This window comes from Ahaetulla prasina, chromosome 4 (genome assembly GCF_028640845.1).
Source record: "Ahaetulla prasina isolate Xishuangbanna chromosome 4, ASM2864084v1, whole genome shotgun sequence".
In the NCBI taxonomy this organism is placed as follows: domain Eukaryota; kingdom Metazoa; phylum Chordata; class Lepidosauria; order Squamata; family Colubridae; genus Ahaetulla; species Ahaetulla prasina.
Genome location: NC_080542.1, coordinates 51564704 through 51576570, shown reverse-complemented (window position 1 = coordinate 51576570; position 11867 = coordinate 51564704). Strand labels below are relative to the sequence as shown.

The 11867-nt window shown below is 39.5% G+C and overlaps 1 protein-coding gene across 1 annotated transcript; it reads left to right on the top strand.

The window, feature by feature from the left end:
- Positions 1 to 281: 281 nt before the first annotated feature.
- On the top strand, positions 282 to 10932 carry FOXI3 (forkhead box I3). Its single transcript, XM_058181204.1, has 2 exons — positions 282 to 1215; positions 9164 to 10932. The coding sequence occupies exons 1-2, from the start codon at positions 534 to 536 to the stop codon at positions 9712 to 9714; spliced, it is 1233 nt and encodes a 410-aa protein (XP_058037187.1). The 5' UTR covers positions 282 to 533; the 3' UTR covers positions 9715 to 10932.
- The last annotated feature ends 935 nt before the right edge of the window (positions 10933 to 11867 follow it).

Below are 11867 nucleotides of genomic sequence, written 5' to 3'. Positions count from 1 at the left end.
AAGTTTTGCAATTTATTAGCAGATGCCAAAACTGCCGTTAAAGGTGCAATCCTGCTGTTTCTTGGAAGTCCTCTTTAAATCAGTCGAGACTCATTCTCGAAACGCACAGCCTAACATTTCAAAGGTGCCCCTGAGGTGGGATTCTCCCAATCCTCACTTCAGAATGTAAACCCACAGAAAGAAAGGGCGGGGTTGTATCTTGCGTGCGCTTTTTTTGGACCTGGTCCCCTCAACTTCCAGGCAATGAGACAAAAAGGAGGGGCGGACGACGGTGCCTCGGGGTGGGTGGGGTACTTCGGTCGGACGTTGCCAAACCTTGCAGTCAACCCGCGATCGGCAATTTGAAGAGCCACTCCTCTTTCCCCTTCTAGGTTGAGCCAGCCGAGAGCCAAGGCAGGGAAGCTGGGCAGTGCTGTTCGGCGCAAGAAGGGGGAAGAGGGCGGGAGAGGGGCTCCACGGGAAAGCAGAATTTGGGCGGGGATTGGACACCTGAGCGCACCTTTCTATTCCTCAGATTCCTCGCCGACTGGGCGATGAGTGCCAGCGATTCTCCGCCACCAGCGCAGTCAGTTTCCCGTTCGTCCCCGACGGCTGCAGGTAGCCCTTTGACTCCGTGGTCTCGCAGCGGCCGCGAGGAGCCTGCAATGGCCGTTTACTGCAGCGAAGCCTTTAGCGTCTACCCGCAGGCAGCCACCGCCACTGCGGGGCCCTCGGGGCAGAGGTCTTCCGCCGCGACCTATGCGCTTGGCGACTATGGGGCACCGCCGGGAGCAGCCGGATACCTGTGGGGCGTGAGTAGCGCTGGGCCGTATGTGCAAAGTAGCGGCGGCGGTGGCGGCGGCAGTAGCGGGAGCTCGGGCGCGTCCTTTTTGCCCTACGGCTGCCCTCCGAGGGCTGTCGGGGGGCCGCAGATCTTGGCTTCGCCAGGGACTGCGTCTGGCTCAGGCTCAACAACCGAGCTGGGCTGGCTTAGCCTGGCTAGCCAAGAGGAACTGCTACGCCTGGTGCGACCGCCGTACTCTTACTCGGCACTCATCGCCATGGCCATCCAGAGCGCACCGGAGCGCAAACTGACGCTCAGCAACATCTACCAGTACGTGGCCGAGAACTTCCCCTTCTACAAGCGGAGCAAGGCCGGCTGGCAGAACTCCATCCGCCACAATCTCAGCCTCAACGACTGCTTTCGCAAAGTGCCGCGGGACGAGGACGATCCCGGTGAGTGTCTCCTCTCTTGGGCCGGGATAACGTGTGTACATGCAGGTGGCGGCGTAAGGCAGATTCCCCAGAGGGGATGCGGAATTATTCCGCTTTCTTAGCCGCCGCGATGCCATCTGGGCTGCTCCTCCATGCCCAGCAACATGACCCGTTGCAGCCGCTCCCAATGCTAGACAGATGAACTTGGATGCTGGTAGAGATAATTAAATATCGTTCAAGCTTATCATCTTCCAGTTCAAGCTACGCTGCTATCCGGTTTTTTTACCAGCCCAGCCCCCTTAGATCAAGCAGGTGTTTTTCCCTGCTTTTTCCCTAAGCAGGGAAAAAGCAGGGAAATTAAATTAGCTTAGGAACATCATATCACTTCTTCCGAGGTAAGTTCTGCTATAAAATCAATCGGACTCAGTGGCCATCGTTTCTGAAAAATGTGCATAGGACTGAGCTACTTAGGTTATTTTTTTTTTTCAGATGACTCATGCTAAATAGTGCCAGCATCACCACCCTTAAAACATTCCTAATTGCCCTAGCATAGTTTGTATGAGATTGCCAAATTGCAATATAGAGCCATTTAGTAAGACTTCCAACCTGCTGCAGTGATCCATCATTATTCTGGATTAATTAAAAGCATAGAGATCAAGATTTGTGTGTGGTATGTATTCAGAACTCCCGTTGTACATGTCTTAGAGCTAGTTCTAATTTACTTCTAATTGGAAGGGGACTTTTTTCAGTTCAGCTGGTTCCAAATATTTAAAATCACTCTGGTCTAAGACTGAAATAATAAATTGTTGTTGTTGTTAAAATCACTCTCATTCTTCTGCATGGTCCTGAAAAACGTGAATTAATTCTGCCATTTACATACACCTGCACTGGAGGCAAGCAATCTTTGCAAAATAACACTAGATATGTAGACTCAGATATAAGAACGTAGAATCAAATGCAAACTTGAACTTTTCTTTGTAAGTACTGAAAAGTCTGCTATGAACTATCTTTGCATCTCGAGCCTTATGGGAATATAAGAGGCTATTTATACTTTTTGCCTGTTTTCAGTTTTAATTTTTTAGATTCACAGCAGAAGAAAATGCCTATTTAAAAATATAATTGGCACATGGACATGCAGGAATTAATTGTTAACTAGAATTGATTAAAAAAACATGGGTAATACTGTACACATGTCACAAGCTTCTAGGGAAGCTACTGGGGTAAAGATTGTGTCCTAGATAATCAACATCCCACATTAATTCTGTGATTGTCCTTTTACTGTAAAATAAGAAGCTTGCCATTAAATATAAATTAGGAACCTTTTTAACACTCCTACCCATTTGTGCAAAAGCATAAAAGTGGATTCCTCCCCCCAGGTTTTTCCATTGATGTCCCCTTAAAAAAATCCCACAGGTTGTCCCAAAGGTGTTTTTCCAAAATACAACTGGACTTTCTTGGTATTTTTTCTTTGAAAATGTTTTTCCTTGAAAATTTTTTGCTTCTCATCCAAGAAGCTTCTTTAGTTCTGGTACACAGGTGCCTACTTTTGCCTACTGACTTTTAAAAGTTGTTATTCAGCTTCCCTTCATTGTGGCTGCATCCACAGAAGATGATTCTCAAAGAGCCACTTTGTTCTCACGGCTATCTTATGCTGTGTAGTCACTCTCTCATTGCATTTTCTCAACTCCAAGCTTCTATGCATTAACCTGTTGCTTCTAAATTATTAGTGAGAATCAGTTTGGGCCAGATTAGATATGATATTATTCTTGTATTTAGATGGGAGTCTGTAGAGTCAATTACAAACAATGGAGAGTATGGGGAATATTTTCAATTTTTGCTCTTGTCCATATATTCCACTATTCTTATTTACAAAAGATAGTTCTGCAATTGCTTTCTTATTTAGCCTCAAATCCTTGGATTTTTCTGAGGATCACCAGAAGCTTATTGGAGCTTCTTCAGAAATTCAGCAGTGGTATGTAACTTTCTTTGAAAGATGTTGCTTTCCACGACCAATATTCCTTTGTGATACATGTCTGGAAAGAGCCTGCTATGTCCATTCCACTTTATAGTCTCACAACCAGTATTACCAGTATAAGTGATGAGAACAACTATACTTCTGAGTGATTTCTGCATCCAATATAGAAATTACATGTGTGTGTGTGTGTGTGTGTGTGTGTGGTGTGGTGTGGTATGTGTGTGTGTTGGAACAAAACTAGGAAAAATGTACCAGGCTGACAGATAATTGGAATCTTAGAAAGTGGGGAGAGAGTTAACTATGTGCTCCTTTTTATCAAAAATAAGACAGAAATATCATTTTTGTTGTGGGTCAGAGAGATAGTCAGCTCCTCTTCTGTGCTTAGGTTTGACCCTCTGTTGTATTCTTTTTATTATTTTGTTAATAGTAACAATATAACACCTTGAGTTATATTGAGGCCTAATAGGTCAGTCTGGTACACTGGGTGTGAATTTTGGATCCTAGGCAGAAAATACCAGCATCTATTGTTCAGGGGTTTCAGGCCATGAAGTTGGGATAGAAATCTATATTCTACAATTAATCTAGTGGTGCTGACAGAGCAAGGATATATATGCCTATAAAACTTTTAAGAAGCTATAATATGTGGGGACTGTGCTGAAAGATGTGACTCTGGCACATCCAGCCGAGAACTGATGGAAAGTAAAATTTATGACTTCTGCCTATATGTCTTACATAAAACTAATTTGAAAACTAATTCTGCTATTTTGCTTGAAATTATGTTCACATTTTTCTGAAATAAAATTGGAAGCTTCTTTTAGAAATTATTAGATCTTTAAAGTTCCTGTAACTCATTTGCTAAAGGGGTGCAAAATAGAGGCAGCACAGATTGATAGAACTCAAGAGTATTTGAAATAGATATGGCTATTACAATGGGGAAAGATTCCTGCCATATCCTAAGCCAAAATTCAACCTCTGAACTCATAGCTCATAAGAAGAGGAAAGCTAAAGAACTGAAAGACCCTGTTCCATCCATAGGTGACATCTCCAAAATCTAAGACTTGAACCCCAATTTTAATACTGTCTTCTATGATTAAAAGAAAAAGGTTTTCTACTACTTCTGAAACAAGTAGTTTGTTACAACTGTTTGTTACAACTCATCCAGATAACTCAACAAGCATTATACATTGAAATACTATGCAAAGAAATTCTATAACCCATACTTTCTGATGTGTGTGTATGCGCGTGTATGAGGCAGTTTTGTGGGAAAATAGTCTTGCATTTCCTCTGGGCTGCAAATGTAATGTTTATTTTTGAAAAACAAAGCATATTTAGCATACCTTTCTTTGAGGGATAAAGTATGTTGAAAGTTATGTTTCTCTCCCTAAGTAGCAGATGCTTTGAAATTTACTTATGAATTTAGTTTCCAGCCCCAAAATGGACCTTTTGATTAGGTGGCGATTGGAAAGAGAAGTTACAAACAAAGGAGAATTTGCTAATTCCACAGCATTACACTGAATTATGGGGATATTCGAATTCTTGCATAATCAAAGCTATTATTTAAATTAATACTGAATTTATCATTGAGGTTTGTTTTCAAAATTAAAGCAGACATACCTTGCTCCCAGCTTCATTTAGTACATACATGTTTAGGGGTATTGTCTATTGCAAGTGATATGACTCTTCTTTTTTTTTGCTTTTTGAATTTTGTATCTGCAAGAAAAGGAAAGAAGCACATTAATGTTGCTGTTTAATCTTCTTATAAAATGCCACACATAAAGATGAATAACTCATAATTAACAAACAATCAGTTCAACAAAATCCAGTGGTTACTGGTAGAGAAAATGAAACCTTTTATATGTCAGGCTCAGATTACTTGGACCCTTCTGTAAATGTCAGGCCATTGTTAAAACAGGAGAGAAAGCTGAGCAGAAGCATTTGTAATGCAAAGGAGTTTCGCAATGTAGTTTTTCCTGTCAGGCTACAAACTATTGAAATAGAATTTATTGGCCAAGTGTGATTGGACACACAAGGAATTTGTTTTGGTGCATATGCTGTCAGTGTACATAAAAGAAAAAAAAACCCATCAAAGGTACAACATTTACAACACAAATGATGGTCATAGGTTGCAATTTAACCCTTAATGATAGCAACAAAAAGTTACAGTTGTACAGTCATACAGTCATAAGTGAAAAGAGATTGGTGATGAAAATGATGAGAAGATTAATAGTAGTTTAGATTTAGTAAATAGTTTGACAGTGTTGAGGGAATTATTTGTTTATCAGAGTGATGGCCTTCGGGAAAAAATTGTTCTTGTGTCTAGTTGTTCTGGTGTGCAATGCTCTATAGTGTCGTTTTGATGGTAGGAGTTGAAACAGTTTATGTCCAGGATGTGAGGGATCTGTAAATATTTTCACGGCCCTCTTCTTGATTCGTGCAGTATACTGGTCCTCAATGGAAGGCAGGTTGGTAGCCATTGTTTTTTCTGCAGTTCTAATTATCCTCTGAAGTCTGTGTCTTTCTTGTTGGGTTGCAGAACCAAACCAGACAGTTATAGAGGTACAAATGACAGACTCAATAATTCCTCTGTAAACTTCAGGTTTAATCAGAAGGTTTAATCAGAAGAAAAGTGGGAAATGAGGGAAGAGTTAAGCAATTGATTACTACTTCTTCAACACTTTGCATTTGAGGGCAAAGTTGCTGTTGCCAAGGGGCAAGCATATTTTCTAATAGCCAGTGAAGTGGCTCAGGGGCTAAGACAGCTGAGCTTGTCGATCGAAAGGTCGGCAGTTCGGCGGTTCGAATCTCTAGTGCCACCATGTAACGGGGTGAACTCCTGTTACTAGTCCCAGCTTCTGCCAACCTAGCAGTTTCAAAAGCACGTAAAAATGCAAGTAGAAAAAATAGGGACCACCTTTGGTGGGAAGGTAACAGTGTTCCGTGCACTTTTGGCATTGAGTCATGCTTGCCACATGACGACGGAGACGTCTTCGGACAGCGCTGGCTCTTCGGCTTTGAAATGGAGATGAGCACCGCCCCCTAGAGTCGGCAACAACTAGCACGTATGTGCGAGGGGAACCTTTACCTTTTTATACTTCTCCCTCTTATTTTAGATGGGTTGGAGGGTGAGAGGAAGATGCAATCACATCACAGCAGAACCTTTTTTTATGTTGTCTCTCCCCCCCTCCAGTTATTATGGGCAAGTCACGTAAGATCAGTTTTTTTGAAACCAGAAACACACTTTATTGCTTTGTTTTTCCACTGACCTAGGGTATGAAACCCATGGATGTTTGAGAGCAACAAGACAGGTTTTGGTATCATCTGTAGCTCACTAACCAGGGTTTGCTTGTTCTTGATCTTGTGCAACTTCAGGGGCAGCATTTGAGTATAGAAATTATATGCTGCAACCAGAGGCTACAATAGATGAATTCCAGAATCCCAAGGCAAATGCACTACTTAATTTGGTTTCCTTAATCTGTATTGAAGTAATTGATAAGGGAGAATGTCAAGTCTGTTATGAAGAAAAGATTTTATATTTCAGGTGGGTTTAAAAGAATTTGTGCATATGGAGCAAAATTTTGGCCAGGAAAAAGAAAACATTCTGAAAACTAGTTTGCATTCATGTTGTCAAAATGGCAATTAAAAATTAGCATGAGGATGTGTGGGTGTGTACATGCATATACATGTGAAGGGTTTTTGAACAATATGAACACAGATGCGATTAATTATTCTGTTTATAACTTGGATAAATTTATAGCTAAATGTTGAGGTGTGTCTAGATTATGAAGCATTTTCTCCCCACTCCATCCTTTTTATTGTACTATTATATAAGTTGATAATTGTATTATTTCAATACAGGGATGTTTATATAATATAATTAAAGATTGGCATTTTATTATTTATAGCCCATAGTATTGAAAACAGAAGGAAGGTAATTATAATTGATCAATATTACAAGCATAGAATTATTTAGCTTTTTCCTCTAAAATTGAATATAGCATTAAGAAAATAACTGCTGTGATTCACATCATAGTACTTGTTATATGGTAAAATTTTGATCTTAATTATTTAATATAAAATAAGTTTTTATTGAATTGGATATGATTTTAGGAGAAATATACATTTGATGGTGAAGGAGGAAATTATTCAGATCACTTTCAAAGAATGGTGTGCCCTAATTGACAGGATTTCAGATATCCTCAGTAACATTATGTCCTGAAATTAAATGCTAGCCTCTCTCTCATCTGTTCTTCCTGAAACTCTCTTTTGTAGTAGAATGTATAATATAGGAAATAAAAACACACAGAGAGATATCTTCACATCAGCCTCCATTCCATACAATTTCCTGATTAGATCTATATCCCTGTTTATCCCAAGTTTAGCATTTGAAACTCAGAGGCAATCAAAGAGTGTAACCCACAATAAATCTTGATTAAATTGGTACGTGTAAGTAATGATAATAATTGTACATTTTGATTATATATGGAAATTTCCAAAGGATTATTTTACATGCAAGGTTATGTAACACTTTTCTCTTGCGAAACTTTAGCAACCTATTCTTCATAATTCATGTTTTTCAACACATATAATATTCTTCTTTCCTTAGTGTGGTTATGTTCAGTGGTGGGATTCAGCCAGTTCGCACCACTTCGGGAGAACCGGTTGTTAACTTTCTTTCTTTCTTTTTTTTTTTACATTTATATCCCGCCCTTCTCCGAAGACTCAGGGCGGCTTACAGTGTGTAAGGCAATAGTCTCATTCTATTTGTATATTTACAAAGTCAACTTATTGCCCCCCCAACAATCTGGGTCCTTATTTTACCTACCTTATAAAGGATGGAAGGCTGAGTCAACCTTGGGCCTGGTGGGATTCGAGCCTGCAGTAATTGCAGGCAGCTGTGTTTTAATAACAGGCTATCTTACAGCCTGAGCCACCACGGCCCTTCTGAGCCGTTTGGTGAACTGGTTGTTGGAAGAAATCATTAGGGCAGAGAACCAGTTGTTAAATTATTTGAATCCCACCACTGGTTATGTTCCACCTGTGCTGGGCTACAAATCCTAATACACTACCCAGCTGCACTTCCCATCCTAAACTTTTCCACAGTTAGCTGCACAGTGGGCAACAGCACAATGAAGATTCTTGCACAAGATGAAATAACTTGGATGGTAACTGATCCACTCCTGCATGGCTGTGTGCAGCATGCCTTGGGAGCTTCACCAATGTTCTAGGTTGAACTCCTTAGCATTCACCAAGAATATCCACAGCTCTGAACTTTACAATGCATAGTTGACAATTATGCATTGCCACCAACTCATGAATCTTCCCATATAAAGAGGCCACAAGTCCATATCTGGAGGTAACATAATCAAATCATTCAGGGTGTGGCCATAGAGGCTGTGTAATGATTTCTATAGTCTTTAATTTCTTGGGAACCAGTATGCAGAGCAGCAAATGAGCCAGCTATTGTTCATTAAATAAAGCATCCTCTATCCTTTGTCAATCTTTAGAGTGGCCACAATGGAAATTTGTTAAAAAAATATTCCTTCTGGTTTTAACCAATGTTCACACAGGAGAGGCTGTAGCAATTGTGCATTGTAGGTATACAGTCTGGAGCCAATTGTAAAAGATACACATTTACTTTTTCACTTTTAAAAATTGCAGCCAATGTAATGGGGTTTGAGTTGTAATGATCATTTTCTATATTTTCCCCACTTTCCCTTTGTTACGCAAAGCATCTGTTTTTAAGGTTTAATACATTTGAGAGATTCTGCTTACTGTAGAGACTGAATAAAGAAGCCCTACTCTTCATTGGTCTCCTCTTTTTCTAGAGTTTGGGATTTCTTTTCTTTTTTATGGTTTCTTTCCTTTTGGGGGGGAATTTTGATATTTTGATCCAGCCATACAAAAGGAACATTAATTTTTAAAGCTGGGGAGTATGGGATTCCCGTTGGGTTGGGAATGGATTCTTCTTTTCAAACTTTTTCTCTTATTTTTCAGGAAAGGGAAATTACTGGACCTTAGACCCAAACTGTGAGAAAATGTTTGACAATGGGAATTTTCGCCGCAAGCGCAAGAGACGTTCTGATCCCAGTGCCTCTGGAGTTGCATCTGGTGTTTCGACCTTGGGGACCCTGAAGACTCAGGAAGGGATCCCCATTGCTTTAGACCCTGCAAAGCCCTGCAGTGACAGCCCTTCTTCAGTTCTGGAGCCAACAGTCTCTCTGAGGGACACTGCAAAGAGCAGCTCTCCACCTGTGGTTGCCCCACCAACCCAAAGCTGCCTCAGCACCTTTTTCAGTGGTATGAACTCCCTCAGCAGTGGGCCTCGTCTTCCTGAACTGCAGCATCGAAGCCACCCTGCCGGCCCAATTAGGGGCGGCAGTTTCAACCAGGATCCTCCTTCGGCAGAGCAACGAGTCTCAGGTCCGGCTGGCACCTACTATAGCCATTTTCATCCTAGCAGTGGAGGCCAGTCAGGGCAGTACAATCATTTGTACAACTTCACAGTAAACAGCCTCATTTATGCCCGGGAAGGCACTGAAGTATAAAGCTGATTGCTCTGACCTAGCAAGACAGACCAGAGAGCTTCTTCATTTTTCTAATTTTAAAACAAAGTCTGCATCAAACATCTGGCAGGCCCAGAAGCAGAAAAGGTTCTAGAAAACTGTTCAAAAAACATTGTACAGTTTTCTGCTGTTTCTGCCTATTGTGAGGATGCAACATAATTTTGATTATTGAGGCTCTCTGGAAGGAGTGATTTAGAAAGATTTCAGGGATTGAAACTAAATATATTAAAATAGTACACTGCTTGCTGGTCACATTTCTTTAGTTTTTGAGCAATTGTTTATGGCATTATGGTACAAAAGAAAGAGAAGAAGAGATTTTATGAAGTCCCTTTATCAGTGTAAAAAAAAAAAGCAAACCTGGATGTTGTTGACAATGATAACTGATAAGAAGCTTGTAGTAAATGCTACAGTACCTGCCAGTTGTTTGACAATCTACTAAAGTCTGGTTCACTAGTCCTCAGTCAGCCATCAAATTTAAATGATGAAATTTATTGAATCCCAGTTGCTTATAAACATTCTTCGAGTGCAGTCTGGTAAATCACAGGTCTTTGATTAAAACTGTATTACTGACATATTTTAGTAATTAATGACAAAATTATTGTGCACTTTTATACAAGAGAGCAGCGTGAACCACTTCTTTTATGGTGAAGTTATTATTACTACATGTATTTTCATGAAAACAAATTCCGTGAAAATTGGTGCACCCAGGACAGATGTAAAGTCATTCAGTTCAGTTGGTTTGGGATTATATTATTTCAGATGTGGATGGGGGAAATCAAATATTTGATCCTCTGCCATATCAGAAACGTCCAGCATTAAGAAAACTTCTTTGTCCCAATAAATCTTTTGTATTGGGATGATTTTTTTTCCTGTGTGAAAGGCTGTATTTTTTCAACGTATGGCTTTTGAAAAATACCACATTCTGAACTGGTCGATTATATAACAACAATTATATAAGTGTGGAATATCTTCCTGGGAGCCTTCCTTTCCATACTACACGTGACTGCCTAGTTGCTAGGATTAAGAACTAATTTTTGTGAAAACATGAGTTTGATAGGGCTTTCTGCCAAAGACATACACTTTTAACCTTCCATTTTCATCAGAACAACATCTTGAATATTTTTTTAAATACATGCTACTTTGTAATAGGCTATTCTATATAGGTATTCTTACATGTCTTTGTGCATTATAAAATAATACTTATTTAAAATGTTTTTGGAAAGTTTGTATTTTTCTTCGATAGTTTATTAATAAATTTTTCAAGTTGTTACATTTTTACACTTTCCTTCAACTTTTCCATTGTGTGTTTTTCTATTTCTAAATAGGATTTGGAAAAAACTCGGATGGATGGATGGATGGATGGATGGATGGATGGATGGATGGATAGATAGATAGATAGATAGATAGATAGATAGATAGATAGATAGATAGATAGATAGATAGATAGAATGAATAGATTTAGAATACAGATTCTTTGTTATGGACATTTCATTGAAATGAAACCACAATTGCTGTGCTCCCATTTTTCAATCAACCACTACATTTTAGTGATCTACCACAGAAATAAGTCGCAAAATAGCACTGTCAGACTTTTTCATTCTGATTGGACAATTTATATGTATAATTTCTTCTTCTTCTTGAATTGGTAAAAATCTGATGTCTCCAATCTCTGCATCATATCAAAAGTAGCTTGCATTTATCTAAATTAGTATCAATTGGAATTTTAATAAAAATGAATTCTGGGCTGGAGCAACTTATCTTTTCAATATGACAATTAAGAGTCAAATTACATATTGGTTAATTAAGTTAAAGAAACATCTTTCCACTTTTGTTTTGAAGATATTCTTGCCTGCTTGCTTTCTAAAAGATATACCACATACCCTATTTGCTCAGAAAGGTGCTATTTTCAGGAAAGTACAGTAAGGTCAGGATATTCTAAAACTTTATTTTGCCCTTAAATTTTCATCAATGCTAAAGGCAAACATTGTGAATACAATCTATATGTTACTTCTAGTGATAGTTGTCTCTATCATCTCAGCCTGATCTAAGGAACAGATGTAGTTGAGATGGGTAGGATTTTGATTGGGGACTCCTAAATGTGTGCCTAACTACAACTCTCACTATCCTAGCCTTAT